The following is a 22,068-nucleotide window of genomic DNA, read 5'->3' as shown; positions in this document are numbered from 1 at the left end:
TTCTCCTCAGCGCAAAGCTTCCTCTCTGAAGAGACAATTTGCATATGTAATTTTCAGATCTCATACTTTGCACTGAGGAGGGGCAATACCCCGAAACACATGTCTACAAGTTAAGATTCTGGTTTTGTTTTTATCCTAAGTCATTTGGCAAGGCTTGTTAAAGGGACGATATTAACTTTTAGGGTTGCTGCTTCCAATAGGTGGCACTACAGTTCAAGTCCTCTTCCTCTCTGAAGAGAGAATTTGCATATTTTATTTCTCAGAGAAACAATGCATAGCTTATAAGTCTCCTTACCCGGGCATGTCACATTCCATAAGGAGAAATGTTATCCTTCAGACCCCAATCAAGAATCAAAACAGAGCAGTCATACCAGTGTGTGAGATATACTGTGCATGCATATGTCTCCTGCCTGTAGTCCTTGAATTGGTGTAATTGTTTAAAATTGGAAGACTCTTTTTTTCCTTAAAGGTTCTCACGTGTTTGGTATGACCAATTGCCGCATCCCATATTTGATATTTGGGGTGCTTATCAATAAATTGAGCCCTATATATATTCATACCAGGACTGAGGAGGGGGCCTCTGGGTCTCATTTGCTAAGCACACTAATGTCCATCTCTTCTTCTTTCTAAATATAGGATTAGAGGAGATGAGACAATTGTGTTCTTGTGAGACGCGAGTTGTAGTAAGGTTTCAAGGCTCATACTGTCTGTGCTTCTAGATGGCAATGGGAACAGATGGCTCTGTAGACAATCTCAGCAAGAGACCAGGACTCTGGCAGGACCATAATAAACCCAGGAAATGCCCGTCATGCTGAATATTCCCTGTTGCGAACCTTTTTGTGTCCTCCTGCTCTTAGTCCTGTGTAGATAACCCTTTCAGTGTGATGATGATGATGAAATACTACTGGAAGGTAGGTATGGGGTAATAATGTTGGAAATTGTATAGCACACAAATGTGATGCGACCATGACCAGAATGGTGATCCCCAGACCTTCAGGATAGGAACACATGGCATTGCCTTATGTGTTATGTGTCCCGCTCCTGAAGGAGTTAAATGGCGGGAAAGTGGTTTCATGCCGTTTTCTGCTATGGCACGTGCCCAGCAGGTGATTGGTGGGCAGCCTTGGCTAGGTGGGGGGCCGTAGCAGGGGAAGATTGCTTCCCTGTGAACACCCCTTGATTGGGCTCAGGTATTAGTAAACAGAGTGGTAAGAGGGGGGTTAAAAGAGGAGAGTGCGGGAGGTTCACTGCCAGAACTGCTGACATCTGTAGTCATTACTGCATTATCCATGAAATAACAATGCTGGCTGAGGTTTTCTAACACTTCCATGTAGTTCTGTCCCTCAAATTGTCAGCTGGGCATTACCATTCATCTATGCAAAAATAATTATAGCATGTCAAATTGTGTGTGGTCATGCCCCGTGTAATGCCTAATTTATCCTGTGGAGGTGCTGCAGGGGAATCAAACATTTGCTTTCAGGTTCTAACCAGATTCTAAATACCTCCTGGGAGTCTCAGCATCACAACACCCTTTTTATTAGGTTCTTCTGAACAAAACAATTGTCAAAAGCAGCCCAGTCCTGAAATGGACAAACTATATTGGACAAATCTAGTTCAAAGGGTATTTTCTTTTATTCAATCAAGTTTCAAGATTTAATTTTTAGAGGCGTTATTCTGTCTTGAAAGACTTGTGCTGACATTGTTCTTTATGAATGCCGATGGTTATAAATTTGTGTTATTCCAAATACTACAGTGTATTTAAGAAAAAAAATGTAGACACCCTCATCATCCTGTTATCACCTAACCCACCTGCGAATATACTATATCACCCATCTAGAATGTACGTAAATAAGAACCTGTCACCAGGTCAAAAGTGACCAGATTTTGTCCCTTTTTTTATTCCCACTGCCATTTTGTTTCTTTTAAATCCGCCATACTGCTCCAGAGGTACGGGCCTTTTTATTTAGTGCTAATCTTTATGATCTTTTACAAAGGGGCGTGGCTCATATGATCCTCTGGGGTGGGTCATTAGGCTGCTCTGCATTTTTACCCTGTGAGCCATGACCCCTTAGTAAAGACAACAGAAATTAGCACAAAATGACAAGGTCCAAAGGTCCATATCGCTGTAACTGTATGGTGAATATATATATAAAAAAAAGAATTACTCGGGGGAGCAGCGGGAATAAAAGTAAAAACTTATCATTTGTCACATAGTGACAGGTCCTCTTTAAGGTTGTTTCGGAATTCTGAATCCTTTCCTCTGGTCCAGAAGTGATGACGGGTCTCCTTCCTGCCACTATGTTATTGCTTAGCTTCATTAACTATGAAAATGTGTGGGAGAAGCTAGATTTGCGCTGGATGAATCATCATTACTTTATAATTAATTGTATATAATACTTATCTCCTGTAGATGATGGAAAACTGTCCTTTGAAGAATTCCAGAGCTATTTTTCTGATGGTGTTCTGAATCAGGAGGATCTGAGGAAAATGTTCATCCGGATAGACAGCCAGCAAACCAAGTGAGTGACGGAAAAGAACATGGAGCGTATATAATAAAACTGGCTGGTTATCATGAGGAACAATGTAAAAAGTAGTCATACTGTATATATAGAAATTATGTTTTTATCCTTGTCTGTGCACATTTTCAGCCCTTTTGGCATTAACAATGAGCTGAAAAGCCGGAACTGGATGATGAAGGTATAAGAGGATCCCCTAGGGGGTCCAGGATCTAATTCAAATGTCCCCCAAAGGTCTGGCAGAAATAACCACACTAAAGAGGTTGTCCACTACTTTAACATTAATGACCTATCCTTGAGATAGGGCATCAATGTCTGATCGGTGTGGTGGCAACACCTGGGACTACCGCTGATCAGCTGTTCTCTGTGTCGGTGGCATCCGGAGGTGCTCATTTACGGAACTGTTCCATCCACTGATGGTAGCCGCGGCCAGGTATTGCACATCTGCCCTCTATTCAAACCAAACATCTGGCCGCGGTCACTGTCTATAGATGGAGCAGCTCCGTGACTGAGCACCTCCGGAAGCCACCGACACAGAGAGCAGCTGATCAGCGGTGGTCCCAGGTGTAGCCACCACACCGATCAGACATTGATGACCTATCTCAAGGATAGGTCATCAATGTTAAAGTAGAGGACAAGTTCTTTAAAGCCTACTTTGGATCCAGTTAATGGGCACTAGGTGTCTATTTTTTTGTGGGATTACCACAGGTTATCTTTGTCCCTGGGGCCATGATCTAGGTGTGATATCTCACAATTACACACCAATTTTCTCTCTACTGGAAGCCAAACTGTGTGTTCTATAAGAGATGCAACTTAAAACTTTTGGGTCCCCCTGCTATCATGTGCCTGCTATGCATAATGCTAATGTATTCTTATGAGACAAAGAGGCCTTTGGATCCCCATAGGTTGCATGCCCAGTAAGACTGCCCTTTATTAGACATGTATTAGATTTAAAGGGATTTACCCTCAAAAGACTTAAATGGGTTATCCACTACTTGGACAACCCTTTCTGAATCCATATGTTTCCCCCCAGTAAAATAATAACACTTATAGTCAACTCCTGTGACATTCCAGTTGTGTTGGCACTGGCTCTCCCAGGGCTTGAGTGACAATTTAATATAACAAACAAGACAATTTATGTCATGCAATCCCTGCTGATTGACTACAGTGATCGCGTGACATAATGTCACTCAAGCCTTGGGAGGGCCATTGCAGAGACTGCTGGACTGGCACTAGCACCAGAGTTGAGTATAGGTGTTATTATTTTACTGGGGGGGAAACATATAGACTCAGGAGTTGTCGAAATAGTGGACAACCCTTTAATATAATCGATGATGAATGTCTGATCACCACAATCACTAGAACGAGAGCCCTTATCTCCTCTTCCACCTTATTATTTTCAAATTAAATGGAGCAGCATTGTTGAGCAATATCACTGTCTCTCCATTTATTGATTATCACTGAGAATGAATGACGCTTTTTCTTAGTCACACAGAAATTGAATCCAGCAGCAGTTGTGCGTGACCATGCAACTTTATTTAATCCCTTCAGAGTGGGGATTGGGACATCTGCTCTAGTGATCTTTGGGGGTCCCATTGGTGGAACCTGCAGTGATCAGGCTTTTATCATCTATCCTTTAAGCCATAAATATCTAATAATACACTCCAAAGACATAGTGATAGGGACTTTAGATTGTGATCCCCAATGGGGACAGTGATAATGATGTCTGTAAAGTGCTGTGGAATTAATGGTGCTATAAAAGTGAGTAAAATTAATATCTAATAGATGCGGGTCCTACCTCTTGGACCGGAACCTATCTCCAGAATGTTGTTGTGCGGCATCTCTCTCCATTCACTGCTAGGAGTTCGAAAAGAGTCAAGGAAATGTGAAATGATAACAAAGATTAGACGAGCGCATGTTCTGCATGGGTGCAGGATGGGCCCTCACAATCTTTTACTCTGTGATCCAAAGACGGTCAGTTCAACTTTATTAACAAAAACTCAGATGTCCTATTAAAAAAAAAACCTTTCGTTATTCAGATCAATGAATTATGCGATGGTGGAGTTGGTGCATCCAGGCAATCCTTGTGCGATCTGAATGGGACTAAAGCTGTTACTGTATACAGTACATAGAAACCATCAACAAGCAGATTAGATGCTGCTAATGGCGGGTTTAGGGCTGTTTTCTATTAGTGTTTGCACTTAGTAGTCTGAACACTGGCGGACACAGACAGTTGAGGGTCCTATGCAAGAGCAACATATGGACCTTACAATCTAATAGCTCATCATAATGCACAAGTCCACCTGCTTTAGAGGGGATAAGGGGACCCCCTTACCTCTTAAGACCCCCTGTGTAGCTGCACAGGTTGCACCAATGGTGTGTCTGCTCCTGAGTCTGAAGACAGAAGGCTGTTTTGAAAGAATTGTATGTCTGCTTGTCTCATTAACCTATAAATACCTGGTACTCATTAGCACATGAGCATCCAATATATCTGATTAACATAAAACAGATGGATAGAAATAAATATGGCACGGTATCTAAGTAGAACATACACAATGTAGGGCTAAATATATTCGAGAATTTAGGTTTTGTGCTGCAACGATTGTTGTCATTGTTCCTAACTTCTGGTGTTACTTACATAGTTCTCCAGGAAACTGGAAAAGTAATTGAACTGTCTACATTTGCATCTTTCTAAATTAAGGTCTTAATCCCTTCTTGAGCTTGATGTGGAAGCAGGAAAAATAGGCAATGGATCTGAGGGGCTTTGACATAGGGGAAACTTGTGATGACAACAGGTCATGTGTTTTCCCAGTATGCAGTGGTTAGAGTCTACCAGAAGTAGCCCCAATGGTGAATAGACGGCACGATGATGGGTGCCCAAGGCTCATTGACGTGCATCCTATGTAGTTAGGGCCAACACTGACCAAACACTGGCAAAAATGTGATCCAAAACACTGATGAGCAATGGTCCAGGTTTTACTAGTAAAATCATAGATGTCTGAATAAAGCCTTATTTGTACTGACATGTCGGTTTAGCCATCATTTCCCACCTGCATTAATGAGCCTTGAATGATATGACCTTGCGATCATAATTTGGTGTTTGTCAAGGTAACTCAAATCCATTTATTAATTTTTTCTACTTCCATCTCATCATTTTCAAGAAATGCCTGTTCACTAGTTTTCTAATAATAATAGTAGTAATAATAATAATATAATATTTGAAATGTTATGGTTTAATGCTCATCGCCTGCAGTATATCAGTAGCGGTCAGGTTCCTAGGCACGAAGCGCAGCACTTACAAGTTCTTTCCAATAGAGCTTACAAACACTGCCGTGCAGTTGGCCAGATCCCTGGATTCGGCTAGCTTCAATGCCTTTGTGCTACTCTGAGAATCAGGGGCAATCCCACTCAGGACAACATCTGCAAGGAGTTTGTATGTTCTCCCTGTGTTTGCGTGGGTTTCCTCCAGGTTCTCTGGTTTCCTCCCACATTCCAAAGACATACTGATAGGGAATTTAGATTGTGAGCCCCATCGGGGATAGCGATGATAATGTGTGCAACCTGTAAAGCGCTGTGGAATATGTTAGCGTTATATAAAAATAAAGATTATTATTATTAAAACTACCTCTGTGTCCAGCAATGTAGAGCACCCAGTTTGGGACAGAGTAATAACCACGCCGCTGATCCAAACTGTCAACCAATCAAAAGCAGGAAGCCAGGAGGCAGAGGAGCGGTGCGCTCCCGATCAATGATCTGGAGATGACCCCTTTAGCTTTACCTGTGTGTGATGATAATGGCTAATTGGTGTATTTATCACATACACTACCAAGAGTAATCACAGGCTTCAAAAATGACCATAATGAAAATTAACATTCTAAAGTTTTGTTCTTTTTTCAATTTTTAAAAAAAAATCTAAATTGGATTAATATTCTGGCGTATTCAATTTCCTTGCCTATAATTTTAAAGCAGCTGGAGCTTTGCTATGTTGATTCAGCGCTCCAAATACTCTACAAAGGCATAGGGGCCTTCATAAATTAGGCTCCTAAAGTTTAATGACACATTCTTGGCTTCTTGCCACCTGGAAGGTTCTCTTTAAACATTGGGGTAAATAATTTAAAAAAAAGATTATAAGCACCCCCTAGTGGTGGCTGCATGAATTATCATGTCACAGTGGGATCACTGTTTGTAGGATTAATGCTCGGAGCCGAGTTCTGATTCTCCGTCTCCTGCCTCCGACTGCCTCTTTGTCCTCACTTGTTGTATGAGAAAAGCTCCAACCTCTAGAATAATATATAAGACATGAATTAGTACAATTTGGACTAAAATATGAGCTAGTGTCAAAAGGAAGAGCTTCAAGTATAACCAAATTGTGTTTCATTAGACTCTCAGATCCTGGAGTGTAATGTTTTTGCAAAACTGTGAAATTTATTTTTAGGAATGTTCTAATTTTTTTTTCTTTTTGTTGTAGTAACATGGATACAGAGCTGCTATGTGGTAAGCGGATTTATATATATTTTCTTTTAATTTAGCTCTCGGTATCCCATATAGTCATTTGTATTTTTAGCCAGGACAGAAACAGTTACCTATTCCAGGATCACAGGCATCTACTATTATTTGGATTGCAATAGAACAAGATTTAGAATTTTTCAATTTCATTTTAAGAATTACTGATCCATTAAATATAGCTTTAATCCCTTAAAGAGGTTTTCCTTAGAATTGATCACCAATATCAGATGCTCAGTACCTCCACCTCTCAGCTGATACTTGGTGCTGCGGCTGCTGGAGGTCCGCAGTGTATGGACGTGGAATGCGACAGCTTTGTACTTGTTCTAGTGGTCGTTCTCAGTACTGCAGCTCAGCTCCAATTGATGTGAATGTGATCTGAGCTGCAGTACCAGATAATGACCACTAGGCAGTGTATAGACCTGAAACACTACTGTTTAGTGGCCATTTTCAGGTACTGCAGCTCAACTTCAATTAAAGTGAATGAGATCTGAGATGAAGTACCAGATAACCCTACTAGGCAGTGTATAGACCTGTACACCACAAATTAGTACACTGTGCTGTGTAGTGACCGTTTCCTGGTACTGCAGCTCAACTTCAATAAAAGTGAATGTGATCTGAGCCGCAGTACCTGACAATGGCCACTACAAGGTGTACGGAGCTGTCATGTTTCAGTTCTGTTCTGTGCACTGTAAACCTCCGACGGACATGGCAGGTATCAGCTTAGAAGTGCAGGTTCCTGATTTGGGACCCTCCACCAAGATGATATTGATGAGTATAAAAATGGGAGCCTGATCTTCATGTGGCCAATGATGTAATTGTCACCCACTTTATTGACATCAGTGACCCCTGAGAATGCCCTGTAGCAAAGGTAAAAAAGTTAATCCATGATCACTTTTGATCTTTATCTTCTGTGTAAGACCCCTTAACTGCTGGGCCTGTGTGCAATGCCCAAGTGTCCATCTGCCTGTTGTGTATCTGGTTTGCCCACCAGTGAATGAAGAGTGGGCGCCCACGTGGACTCAGAATCTCCTGTAACTGATTCCAGTGATAAACTGTTCCAGTTCTTCCAATAATGTACGTTTATTTTATACCAGCGCTAGATCTTTGCTATGCTATGTCCATATCTGCAGAGTAGACATTAGACGGTCTTATGGGATCACCATTCGTAGGCTTGATGCTCGGAGATGAGTTTTGATCCTCCATCTCCTGCCTGCAGCTGCCTCTTTGTACTCACGTGCTGATTTCAAGATCCCGCATCCTTGTTATGTCTCATCTAGCGAAATTTCATCAAACACCTAACCCTATGGCACCTCTCCTGGGGAATGTTGATTTAATGAAGTGTGTGACTCATTTTAACCCTTTTATTGGTACAAAGAGGAATGTTATTTTGCCGTCACCTTACCCTTCAGCCAGTGAGGATGACATTACATCAGAGACTCACATTTCATTTGATATGTACCGCGGCGGCTCTTCCATCATGATGAACACAGTGATTCCCTTTAGACTACAAGACATTTGTGAGATCAAATTCTTCAAGATTTCTTGTGAACTAATTGGTGGAAAACTATAGATTGCTTCCAATTATTTCAAAAAAGAAGATTCATAGGGGAGTATAGCGCTGTAGTATAAAAGAAGACATAATGAAAGAAGATCTTTAGATACCCCGTATGCCGGGGCACATGCGTCAGGTTACTGCTATCCAGGTTGGACTGGCCCACAGGCGAAGAGGTGAATCTTCTGGTGGGCCCCTGGGCAGAAGTGACCTCCACCCTCTTGTATGAGCAGTACTTGGCACAACACACTGGATTCACTATGTACAGACAAATACAGCATTTAATTCAATTCACAATCTACACAGACCACTGCGATAGAAATTTGTCATTGAGGATAACATCACATTTGGATGTAACTTAAAAATGGGACCCTAACGCTGATGTTACTGGTGTGCCCTGCTCCCCAGTCTGACACTACTGCTCTCATTCCTGATAATAGTGCTTACTGGTTAATAATCAGTGTGGTAGGTAATTAGCTAACTTTACCTGTACAGTCATTAACATAGAATAAAAAGACTTCTAGATGAGAACATTTTTCTAATATTGAGCTGTACAGAGGCCCCATATAGCAGCCCAGTATGTATCTACCAGTTTGTAGTATGGAGATGCAGGGACAGTGTGCACCGCTATAAACTGATCTAAACACATTTTTTACTTTTTTCAGATGTGGTTTACTTTCTTTCTTAGTCATTCATTTTCCTTTTTCACCTTACTCTACTTTTTGTAATTCTACTACACCTTCATCATCATATTTAAAGAATCATAGTTTAATGAAGGTCTGTCACCAATCATGACACTTGTGTTTTAGCAAATACTTGTATTCATCATGAAATTGCAATTCTAAAGCTTTTCTACATCTAAATCTACAAGTGGGTGTTACCATTTCCTGCCCATGAAAAGGGTGTGTCACTACACAGTCTGACACTGTCAACACTGAATGGACAATGACATACTATGTATAGATGCACCCCTGACTAGTAGTGCTGTGTATCTGCACATGTAAACTTTTAAAAATGTTTCTAGCAGGAATAACTTAGGAATTAATTTCACAATTATTATTTCATGGGGAATACAAATCTTTGTTAACACAGATATAGTGTCACGACTCGGTTGTCGGATGACCCGTGACCAGGGACTGCTTCCCTGTGCCTAACGCTAGGGGGCGCCCTAGCTCACCCTATTCTCCGTGGTTACTTCTGAAGGTGAAGATGCTGGGGCCACGTACCTTATCTTTTCTCCTGTAGCTGCCCTCCGTCTGTACCCTTTCCAAACCCAGGGAAGAGGAGAGCAGCCGTGCACCGCAGTACACCAACCAGACAAACAAGGAAACACGAACAGGGACAAATAAAAATACCAGACATACAAATATTCACTCACATATAACAGAGGACTGCACCGGGGAGTGGAGAATGGGGATAACCAAAGTAGAAGAAGGAAAGGAAATTATCACACTTACTAAACCAAGCAACAGTCACAGGTACATCCACCAAACTCCTTCTCATATAACCACCAACTACTATCCTCCCAGCCATGCAGCATAAGCTATCTCTGACGATGTGTCTCAGTGAGGACCCAGATTATATAGGGGATAGGAGTGGCTAACTGTGCTCACATGAAAGCTCAGACTCTCAGAGCTCTTAACATGGCCGATTAACCCCTGTACTGTCAAAAGAAATTTACGCAGTTTAAAAAGAAGGTGAAGTGCTTCGGTCTTCTGGCTCCGCTCTATCGCGGTAACCCTGTGACATATAGTAGACAGGGAAGGTGCCATCTTTAACATTTTGTTTTCATGTTTTTTATCCTGTCACTCAGTATATTCTTTGCAAGTTGTGTAATGACTGCATTGTGAAAATTACAATTACCAACCTTCAGCCATGAGCTGGAAGGGATGCATTCTAACTGTGAGAACACGTGAGAGTAATGAGTCCAGAGCAGGTATGGTGGCACATAGAGTTCCTCTGTTTCATATTACAGAGCCTGAGGAACTGCATGTTCTGCCGTCTAGCAGAAGATGACAAAGGTGTTCTGCCCTAAAATAAATGCTTCTGAGAACCTCTCTGAAATATGGCGTCAGATGGCAAATGCCACAATTTATATTAATCTTCGTCATCTTGAGTTTCATATGTCACCATATAAAATCAGAGGCATGCAAACTTAGCTTTGGGTGCCATAATATATCTCTATTATGCTTGCAACCTGTATATTGCCAGAAATTGGTCACTGGCACAGGGCTTTATGCCCACCCTGTACATTGGGTCCTAAGCAATGGCATATGGGTGTAAAAGGACAAAGGTCTCAGAGTGGTCATCATTAGCTTTCTCTCTGGGAATCTTGAGTTTCCTAAGACCAGGTGGAAGACACACCCAGGCTTGAATTGGGTTCTCACCACATTTTAACCCTATGACTTTCAATGCTCTATGATGTTACATTGATGGTTACCCCTGTATTCCAGATTATTTCTCTGAATATTTGGGTGAATACAAGAATGTTCTCACTGCCCTGCAGAATCTGAACATGACTATATTGACAGCAATGGATAAAACCAAAACGGTGAGTAAAGAGGCTTAGTATTTTTAATGTCCATTGTGGAAAGAAGCAGTATGTACTGGGAATTAATGGAACAGTGCCCATTCACGATGCAAGATATATATTATTGTGCACTGATGAATCATTTTCAATATAGCTTGGATTGTAATGACTAGTTTGGTCCTAAGTTGGTAGTCAGTTTGGCTTGTCTTCCTCTTGTCAATTTGTGTTTTTCTTTCCATTACGTATTTTACCAGCCAGCCTCACAGGTTTTCAAAATGATTTATAAAGCGATTTTGCAGAAATGCGTCCAAGTGTGGGAGGACGGAGTATATGCTATATATTAGTGCATTTATGGGACTGCATTTCATACAGATTCATAAAGTAGCTACAAATGCTTCAGGTATTGGAGGCTCTTTTTAAAGTGGGGGGATGTGACATGTGAACCCTGTTGGCACTGCTGAATGTCTCAAGGGATCAACTGCAGGAGCCAAAACTCATGGCCATTAGTCATTGTAGTATTTTCCACTCTGTAGGAGAGTTTATTACAAGCAGTTATGTTCTACAGCCTATTAATAAAATATTCCCCAAAATATCATAATTTAACTCCTTTGTGCATATGGACTTTACCGTGTGTGATTGTGGTGGTGATTGCGTGTGGAGGGGGATCAGGAGCTAAACTCGCTCCACATGTGGCTGATGCAGCATACAGTTTCTAAGGGTCTGTGCACATGCAGCGCCCCAGAGTCCTGGTCGTTGCAGTACTGTGGCTCCGCCACTAAGGGGAGCCATGGTGCGTTCGATGGCACTGAAGGAGTTCCTCCAATCAGGTATCACAGACACCAATATGTTTCACAGCTGGGCCTCCGGGGGGAGCTAAGGGTGCTATTCATTAGGCCACTCCCCACCATAGTGGGTAAACTGGGGGTCAGGCAGGAAGTTAGAGAGAACGCTGACTGGATTGAACGAAGCAACACCTAGTGAGAGAGGGTGTTGTGGAGGAAGAGACAGTAGGGTCTCTGCCAGGGGTGGGACCCTGGCAGAGGCTTGGCATTGGAAAGAACGTAACGGGACCGTGCCTGCTCAGCATAGCGGCGGTGCCCAAGAAAGGACTAGAAGCGAGATAGATTGTGCTGAGTGAGAAACGAGATCAAGCAGACGGAGAATACCAGCAGGGGTTTTGTTGAAAGAGGCAGCACCTTGCTGAGGCGCATTACCGGTGGCCGGAACGCCGAGGGAGTGGAATAATATACAGCTTTAAGCCATACTCCAAACAGCGGCAGGACAGTCAGTCTCAGGCGGGCTGTCTACCACATATCACCTATGAAGTCTTGGGGGGCAATTGCGGGAGAGGGGCGTCTCTAGGGTCCCGGAAGAACTCCAGGCCTACCTGACAAACGGGTGCCGTTCCAACCTGAATACCAGGGAGGGACGGAATAAGAGAGGAACATCTAATCGAGTTGTGAGGGAACTTAAGAAACAGACACAACAGTTGTGGGGTACTTTCCGTGAGCACAGCAGGGAAGGACTACAACACACAGCGCTAAGAAGGAAGGCACTGATTTCCACCTGTGAGGAGAACTCTGGAGGTGCCATTGGACCGGCCGGACTTGCGCAGCCTGGTGGGCCAGATTCCGGACTGAGGACCAAGAGATCTCCAGTAAAGAGGTAAAGAGACTGCAACCTGGTGTCCTCGTTATTTACCGCGACCTGCACCCCACAACTGCACCGCTACACCACCGTTAACAGCACCTACTTCACCGGACGACCCCCCATTGACGGACAGGGCCACGGACCGGGTCTAGCCACCGTGACAACCCCAGGACTGAGACCTAGAGGCCCGGCTCCGGGTACCCCTCGGCCCTGCGGCGGTGTGGGGGGCGCTCCAACTTGGCGTCACGAACAGGATCTACTTAAGCCTGAAGAATCAGGTCATGTGTGCCTAGAGACTGTGATTTACTGTACTTGAACCGTACTTTATTGAAAAGACTGTGTTGTGCCATTTGCCGCCAAAATCCGCCGCCATTGCAGCGCTGAGGAGAGCGCAGGAAGAGAAGAGGGGCGTGGAGTGGGCGTAGACAAGCTGGAGAGCGCGAACAGCAATGGCCGCCCAGTCTAAGTATTTCTGTGTCCTGAGGACGTGCCCGTCAACAGCTGAAGTCCGCCTCCTGATCCTGGTCGGAGGGTGGAGACCATGGGGACGGGACCGCCCACGAAAGAGACCGCGAAAAGAGGACATTGGAGGACAAATAAAGATGGCGACACCAGGAGCACCACGCGGAGCTGACCCGGTCCGGCCCGAGGCTGCGCAACCCGAGACAGCCTCCGAGACGCCAACGCTGCGGGGCCTGACCCTCGCAGAGCCACCAATGGGTCGACCTCCTTTGCCGCTGTCTGCAGCACGTGTGGCTGCGGCCGAGGCCCGACAGCTAGCCCGCCGGCTGAGGGCCGATGCCCACGTACTTACACGGCTAGGCCAGCCCACAGAGATCCGTCTGTCCCCAGTGTCCCCTGTCGCCACCCACCCGGCCGTGGCTGGAGGCATGTCACCGACGCCGGACTTGAAGATTTCACCAGATGCTGAACATCTGCGGCGTCTGATGGCCGCATGGAGGAGCCGACCCCAGCCTGCGGAACAGGTTGACTTGACCAGCGCTCCAGAGATCCCGTCCTCACACTGGGGTGTAGTGGTGGCCTTTAACCCCCGGTATGGAAGAGGGGTGATTCAGGAAATTGGAGAGCCGCTGCAGGTCCGCGTGGATCGGGAGGAGGTGGAGCCTTGCAGCGGGAGGCTCGATCGTGACCTGGAGCCGGGAGACGCCGTCACTTACACGAGGTGGAGGAGGGACACTGGCAAGACGGGCTGGTTTGCCCAAGGTGTCCAACGATGCGTTGCCCTCCAGGCTGCTGCCGGAACACCAGAAGGAGCTGATTCAGTGGGGAAAGCAGCAGAGCCCGGCCCTGCGGAACCCCGGGAAGCCCAGCCTTGCCGTGCCCCGGAGGGACGGGTGCACCTGCCGACAAGGAGGACCTCCCGGCGAGGGATTTTATCATTACTGGGACCGGAACGGCGTCCTGGCTCACCGGTGCGATCTGTTGGCCTGGTGAGGCCGGATAAGAGGCCGCCTTCTGCAGAACCCCAGTAAGATTTTATTGCTTTATGAAAATGTAAATAGTTACTGTTTGTTCTTTTGTTCCTGTTGCTGCTAAACCCGTCCAGGGTAAACTTTAAAAGGTGACCCCTTTGTTGACCCGGGGTCACTAGTGTTGTTTTTCAGAAGTTTTGCACAAAGTTACATAAACTGCAGTAGTCATGGACTGTGCATGATTCAAACTTTCCTGTAAATAGTTTGCACCTTCTTAAAGGTGCTTCCTACTGGTTTTAGTTAAAGACACTTTGCGAAGATGCCATTCCGGAGCTCTGGTATGGACTGGTAGGCTGAGAAGAAGAGCTACCTCAGAGAGACTTGATCTCCTCTTAAAGGGGAGGTTAGAATTGAACTTGGAAGGTGATACTGTTTCCGAACAGTAATGTCATGATGATGCTTTGCAAGAAATGTAACCGTTTTACATGAAAAGTTATATGTGTTTAATATGTTTGAAATGTGAAGTTTGAATAATGTTCTTCAAAAGGAAAGATGCAGAAAGCCTGTTGAGGTGGACTAGAGTTCTGCATGGATAGAAACGTAAGAAAGTAATAATGAAGGTGAGGATAGAAGGTAAACCCTGCGTCCCCATAGAAAGTTAGTTCGTTACTAAGGACAGAAAGTAGACCCGTAGGGGTTAGTGAGTGAGTCCTTATAGGAGCCAGGCAGAGTGGGCTCCATGTTCTCAAACTGAAAGGAATGTTATGTCTATACTATGTATAGTAGAGAAAGGCAGTAGGCCCTGGCTGAACGGGGCGGTCCTGTAAAAGAAAGGAGAAGCAGTAGGTCTGGTGCCATAGGGACAGGCGGTCCTGCAGGTTCAAAAGTAGGAGAATGAAGAGTTACCTTGCCCTGTAATGTGATTATAGGAAGGCCTTTGATAAACTAAGAGTGTATGTTTCTTAAAGGCAATGTTAATTTATTGTTCCAGCATTTGCACTTAGTAGAATACCCGGTTGGGTAATGAGAGTAAATTGTAGCCTGTTGCTATGATATTTGATTATGTTTTGTAACGTTAAAGTGTCCTCACCTCCCATAAAGGGAAGCCTGTTCAAGTATGCTTATTGTTTTGCACTCAACAAATTTGTATGTCTTTTTGCTAACCTGTATTGTTGTTTTCTTCCCAGTCCCGGAGTACTGTGTTTAACCAGGGGGGAGTGCAGCGCCCCAGAGTCCTGGTCGTTGCAGTACTGTGGCTCCGCCACTAAGGGGAGCCATGGTGCGTTCGATGGCACTGAAGGAGTTCCTCCAATCAGGTATCACAGACACCAATATGTTTCACAGCTGGGCCTCCGGGGGGAGCTAAGGGTGCTATTCATTAGGCCACTCCCCACCATAGTGGGTAAACTGGGGGTCAGGCAGGAAGTTAGAGAGAACGCTGACTGGATTGAACGAAGCAACACCTAGTGAGAGAGGGTGTTGTGGAGGAAGAGACAGTAGGGTCTCTGCCAGGGGTGGGACCCTGGCAGAGGCTTGGCATTGGAAAGAACGTAACGGGACCGTGCCTGCTCAGCATAGCGGCGGTGCCCAAGAAAGGACTAGAAGCGAGATAGATTGTGCTGAGTGAGAAACGAGATCAAGCAGACGGAGAATACCAGCAGGGGTTTTGTTGAAAGAGGCAGCACCTTGCTGAGGCGCATTACCGGTGGCCGGAACGCCGAGGGAGTGGAATAATATACAGCTTTAAGCCATACTCCAAACAGCGGCAGGACAGTCAGTCTCAGGCGGGCTGTCTACCACATATCACCTATGAAGTCTTGGGGGGCAATTGCGGGAGAGGGGCGTCTCTAGGGTCCCGGAAGAACTCCAGGCCTACCTGACAAACGGGTGCCGTTCCAACCTGAATACCAGGGAGGGACGGAATAAGAGAGGAACATCTAATCGAGTTGTGAGGGAACTTAAGAAACAGACACAACAGTTGTGGGGTACTTTCCGTGAGCACAGCAGGGAAGGACTACAACACACAGCGCTAAGAAGGAAGGCACTGATTTCCACCTGTGAGGAGAACTCTGGAGGTGCCATTGGACCGGCCGGACTTGCGCAGCCTGGTGGGCCAGATTCCGGACTGAGGACCAAGAGATCTCCAGTAAAGAGGTAAAGAGACTGCAACCTGGTGTCCTCGTTATTTACCGCGACCTGCACCCCACAACTGCACCGCTACACCACCGTTAACAGCACCTACTTCACCGGACGACCCCCCACTGACGGACAGGGCCACGGACCGGGTCTAGCCACCGTGACAACCCCAGGACTGAGACCTAGAGGCCCGGCTCCGGGTACCCCTCGGCCCTGCGGCGGTGTGGGGGGCGCTCCACACACGTTCAGTATTAGGCAGCGCTGTCGGCCTTTGAACGCAGGCGAATCCGCATGTGTTCATTGAACCGTGCAGATTCACCGTGTCCAAAACATTGGATTGGTGATATTTATCTTGCGGAGACTGAGCGTCTTGGCAAGATAAATTGATATGCTGCAGTCTGGAAATACGCACCACAAATCCGTCTCCGCAGGGAAGCTGGGGTGAAGCCTGGGTGGCGTCTCAAGGGGGCCCAAAAATGTTGCCAGTATGGGGCCCCAAAATTCCTAGTGGCAGTCTTGGTGTTACTGGCTCTGTGTGTCTCAGAGGTTGAAAGTTGTGAGAGGCCACAAGAAGTGGCTAGATATAGAAGCTGAGATGCAGTTGGGGAGATGGGGCTGTTGAAGTCTCCCAGGGTTGGCATTTCTGAGGACATGATGTGTGGCAGCAAGGCAGAAAAGTGGTCAAGGAAGAGAGTGGGTGGGCCTGGGGGATGGTATATGACCGCTACTCGGAGGGAGAGGGGATGGAAGACCCTGATGGTGTGAACCTCCAAAGAAGAATGGCGTCCAATGGGCCTATAATTATAACTTTAATGATTGTTGGTGGTGGAGGAAAAAGAAGTGTGTCGGCACATCCATCCAGCATATAAGTTGAATCTTTCTTTATTGAAAAATAGATTAAAGATTAAAACATGGTAAAATGAAACCTCAGGAAACCTGACGCATTTCTGGTGTGTACAACATGCTTATTCATTTATTTTCCTATGAATAAGGGTGTTGTATACACCAGAAATGCATAAGGTTTCCTGAGGTTTCATTTTACCATGTTTCAACAGTGACACCTGGATGAGCAAGCATGGACAGGGGCATTACATTTCACTGACTGGGCACTGGGTGACTCAGGTGGATGTGGTGGCAGTCAGGGAAGGGGCTGCTCCACAAGTCTTACAATCCCCAAGGCTTGCAGGGCGCTTGGGCATGGAGAAGTAAACCACTACACACCATAACGTGGATAATTAAACTAATAGACAACAGAGATTGGAGAACTAAACTTCTAAACAGCTATGATTGTAGAATGAAACAAATACACACCAGAACATGGAGAACTAAACTAATAGACAACAGGGGTTGGAGAATTAAACTACTAAACACCTTGGGTTGGAGAACTAAACTAGTACACACCAGGATATGGAGAACTAAAGCACTAGACACCAATGTGTCACTAGACACCAAGCTTTGGAATACCCAGGGCATGCGGAACAAACATCCGTATCTAACACTTCCTGCAGTGCTTCTGAATCCTCCACCTCCTCTAGGGCCTTCATCTGCACCCTCAACTTCTGCCTTAATGAAACACACATTCCAACACTGCAGAGAGAATCCCCCCTAACTCCGTACTGCGCAGCCAGGGATGAAAACCATAATTACAGAAGAAAAGTGAGGTACCGGTAGATTGATTTACTCGACTGTTAAAAGCAAACTCAGCGAGAGGTAATAACGCAGACCAGTCCTCCTGTCGAGCTTCCACAAAGCACCTTAAAATTTGTTCCAAAGATTGATTTGTCCTTTCAGTCTGACTATTGGTTTAAGGGTTATAGGCAGATGAAAATGACAAGTCAATACCTAGTGTACTGCAAAAAGCTTTCCAAAATTTTGAGACAAATTGTACTCCCCTATCAGACACAATGTTCAGAGGGATCCCATGTAACCTTACAATATGAGAAATAAGCAACCTGGAGAGTGTCTCTGCATTTCTGCATTAGGTAATCCTGACAAAGGAACAAAATCAGCTTGTTTGCTGAATCGATCAACTACCACCCAGATAACAGTTTTCCCATTAGGGTACCGTCACACAGTGGCATTTTTATCGCTACGACGGCACGATTCATGACGTTCTAGCGATATAGTTACGATCTCGCAGTGTCTGACACGCAGCAGCGATCAGGGACCCTGCTGAGAATCGTACGTCGTAGCAGATCGTTTGAAACTTTCTTTCGTCGCTGGATCTCCCGCTGTCATTGCTGGATCGTTGTGTGTGACAGCGATCCAGCGATGCGTTCGCTTGTAACCAGGGTAAACATCGGGTTACTAAGCGCAGGGCCGCGCTTAGTAACCCGATGTTTACCGTGGTTACCAGCGTAAAAGTAAAAAAAAAAAAAACGTACATACTCACCATCTGATGTCCGTCAGGTCCCTTGCCGTCTGCTTCCCGCTCTGACTGTCTGCTGGCCGGAAAGTGAGAGCAGATCACAGCGGTGACGTCACCGCTGTGCTGTGCTCTCACTGTACGGCCGGATCTCAGTCAGAGCAGGAAGCGGACGGCAAGGGACCTGACGGACATCAGATGGTGAGTATGTACGGTTTTTTTTTTTTTACTTTTACGCTGGTAACCACGGTAAACCGGGTTACTAAGCGCGGCCCTGCGCTTAGTAACCCGATGTTTACCCTGGTTACCAGCGAACCTCGGCATCGTTGGTCGCTGGAGAGCGGTCTGTGTGACAGCTCCCCAACGACCACACAACGACTTACCAACGATCACGGCCAGGTCGTATCGCAGGTCGTGATCGTTGGTAAATCGTATAGTGAGACGGTACCCTTAGACAGAGGCAAATCTGTAATGAAATTCATGGACAAATGAGTCCATGGTCTTTCTGGAATTGGCAATGGAGCCAATTCCCTAGTCGGCCAGCTATGACTGAGTTTGGTGCAGACTTCACAAGTAGATACAAAATCTTTAGTATCATTATGCATGGACGGCCACCAAAAAAGTCTAGCAATGGCGTTCTGTGTAGCAGAAACATCGGGATGACCACTTAAAACGGAATCATGATATTCCTGTAGCACCCACAATCTTAGGTACACAGGCACAGAGGTGTATCTAGCCTTTCCTGCACCCGGGGCAAAGGATCAGTTCGGCGACCCCCCCCCTTGGGGGGCACAAATCTGGACGGTATGGGGGCACAAATCTGGACAGTATGGGGGCACAAATCTGGACAGTATGGGGCACAGATCAGGACAGTATGGGGGGCACAAATATGGACATTATGGGGGCACAAATATGGACATTATGGCCCATACTGTCCAGATTTGTGCCCCCATACTGTCCAGATTTGTGCCCCCCATACTGTCCTGATCTGTGCCCCCATACTGTCCAGATTTGAGCCCCCATAGGGGGCACAAATCTGGACAGTTTGGGGGCATAAATCTGGACAGTATGGGGGCACAAATCTGGACATATGGGGGCTCAAATCTGGACAGTATGGGGGCACAGATCAGGACAGTATGGGGGGCACAAACTGTCCATCCAGATCTGTGCCACCATCACAGTCGTCAGACTCATTCTCACAACAGTGAGTCTGACAGTCTCATCACATACCCAGGCAGTTTGCGTTGTTGCAACTTGCCGCTGCCCTGGCCGCTGCTCCCTCCCCCTCTCATGCATGATGCATGCAGGCAGGCTCTTCGGCGGTGACTCGTCGGTGTCTCTTCAAACTAACTTCAGCTCCACCCGGTCCCCACGGCCGCAGTCTGGAGCACTGACTTACCACCGGCACCGACGACATCACCGCCCAACCACACCTGTCCTACACACAGTGAGTGACTACACACGACGACACCTGAACGGTACCGAATGAACCAACGAAGCAGCCGCCCTCAGCCTGTGTCACACGCTCAGTCAGACTGTGTGACGTCAGCCGCTGCTGGCGCTTCTCTGATGCGGAAGTGCCAGCAGCGGTCAGCGCCTCACAGCTGTTGTCAGGGGCGCAGCCGGCCAGGCGCTACTGAGAAGGAAGGGGCTCCTTCCTTGTCTCACAACAAGGCAAGCAAGCGCGAACCTCCGGCGGGTACTGTACTAGAGCAGCACACACAGACACAGCACGGGATTATCTCACTGCAGGGGGCGGGTGGCAGAATGTGCCGGCCGGGCGCCGACGAGGAGCCTGGCTTTTGACAGCTGCAATGCCGCATCACATCATCAGGCGGCCCCGCTGGCGCCCCGTCAGCTGCGCCCGGGGCACATGCCCCGCCTGCCCCCCTGTTGTGAACTGTGTTTCTGGGCTCCCTCTGGTGGTCACTAACGGTATTGTGTTAGGCATGTCTTGTTGCAGGCCTGAGCTCCAGCTGTGTCGTTAAGCAGCGGGTGTTCCCTATTTAAGTCTCCTCTGGACTCAGTCTCTTGCCTGGCATCGTTGTATCCAGACCTATATGGTCTCCTCCGGATTCCTTTCAGTCTGCCTCATGCAAGAAAAGCTAAGTCTGTTTTGTACAATTTGGATCGTTTGCATTATTCAGTGTTTTTGTCCAGCTTGCTTTACATTTGATTTTCTGACTCGCTGGAAGCTCTAGGGGGCTGATATTCTCCCTCCACACCGTCAGTCGGTGTGGGGGTTCTTGAATGTTCAGCGTGGATGTTTTTGTAGGGTTTTCTGCTAACCGCATAGTCCACTATCTATTTTCTGCTATTTAGACTATTGGGCCTCACTTTGCTGAATCTAGTTCATCTCTACGTTTGTGCTTTCCTCTTGCCTCACCGTTATTATTTGTTGGGGGCTTTCTATATCTTTGGGGTTCAATTTCTCTAGAGGCAAGTGAGGTCTTATTTTTTCTCTCTAGGGGTAGTCAGTTCTCCGGCTGGCTCGAGACGTCTAGAACCAACGTAGGCACGTTCACCGGCTACTTTTAGTTGTTTGTGTTAGGATCAGGTATGCGGTTAGCCCAGTTTCCACCTCCCTAGAGCAGTATTTATATTTTTGCTATCTTGCCAGAATATCAGAGATCCTCTGCCATTGGGATCATAACACCCCCCCCTGGATACGCCACTGCACAGGCACAAATAATTTGGATTATCCAAATGTAAGGAAAAATGAAGGGCACCAGGGGTATATATTCAACACTTTTTTGGACAATTAGTCCCTTTTCACTGAAGTCAGGTGGAAAAATTCCACTGATTTTTGGTGCTCAGCATGAAAAACACAAATGGGTATATAAACTTGGAAGAAAAGAATGTGGCACTCACCAGCTTGAAAAAAATTCAGTGTCCTTTATTTCACCATGTGTGATATGGACAAAGTGTTGGACTTACAGGTTAATGAGGCATGCAGGGAGAAATGGACGATTTCTCCCTGCATGCCTTGTCAACTTGTATGTCCGACACTTTGTCAATATCACACATGGTGAAATAAAGGACACTGGATTTTTTTCAAGCTGGTCAGTGCTGCATTCTTTTCTTCCAAGTTTATATACAAATAATTTGGACCCCGGGGAAGTGGAAGGAGCCAATAAACTGGACTTTACGAATCTCCTCTTCCAATTCTGAGGTTACCATAGACACCACAATACCCTGAGGAATAATGGAGGATGGAGGATCTGGAGGAGAAATGGAATCTAGACTACGAGATAATGCATCAGCTTTCACATTCTTAGACTCTGGACTGAACGTACACTCCCAGACAGAAGTTATGTCGCTTATCCATGTTATGTAAATAAAAGCTTATAACCTGATGTTAAATTCATCCATTGGTTGTA

The 22,068-nt window shown here is 45.9% G+C and overlaps 1 protein-coding gene across 2 annotated transcripts in view; it reads left to right on the top strand.

The window, feature by feature from the left end:
- NECAB3 (N-terminal EF-hand calcium binding protein 3) overlaps positions 1-22,068 on the top strand; it is a 183,282-nt gene that overhangs the window by 7,008 nt on the left and 154,206 nt on the right. For both annotated transcript variants that reach the window (XM_077251953.1, XM_077251952.1), the window contains exons 3-5: positions 2,411-2,519; positions 6,985-7,010; positions 11,028-11,125. In XM_077251953.1, coding sequence (XP_077108068.1) covers positions 2,411-2,519; positions 6,985-7,010; positions 11,028-11,125 — 233 coding nt within the window. The remainder of the gene's footprint in view (positions 1-2,410; positions 2,520-6,984; positions 7,011-11,027; positions 11,126-22,068) is intronic.

The sequence above is a fragment of the Ranitomeya variabilis genome, chromosome 4 (assembly GCF_051348905.1).
Source record: "Ranitomeya variabilis isolate aRanVar5 chromosome 4, aRanVar5.hap1, whole genome shotgun sequence".
Classification (NCBI taxonomy): Eukaryota; Metazoa; Chordata; class Amphibia; order Anura; family Dendrobatidae; genus Ranitomeya; species Ranitomeya variabilis.
This window is presented reverse-complemented; position numbering and strand designations above follow the sequence as displayed.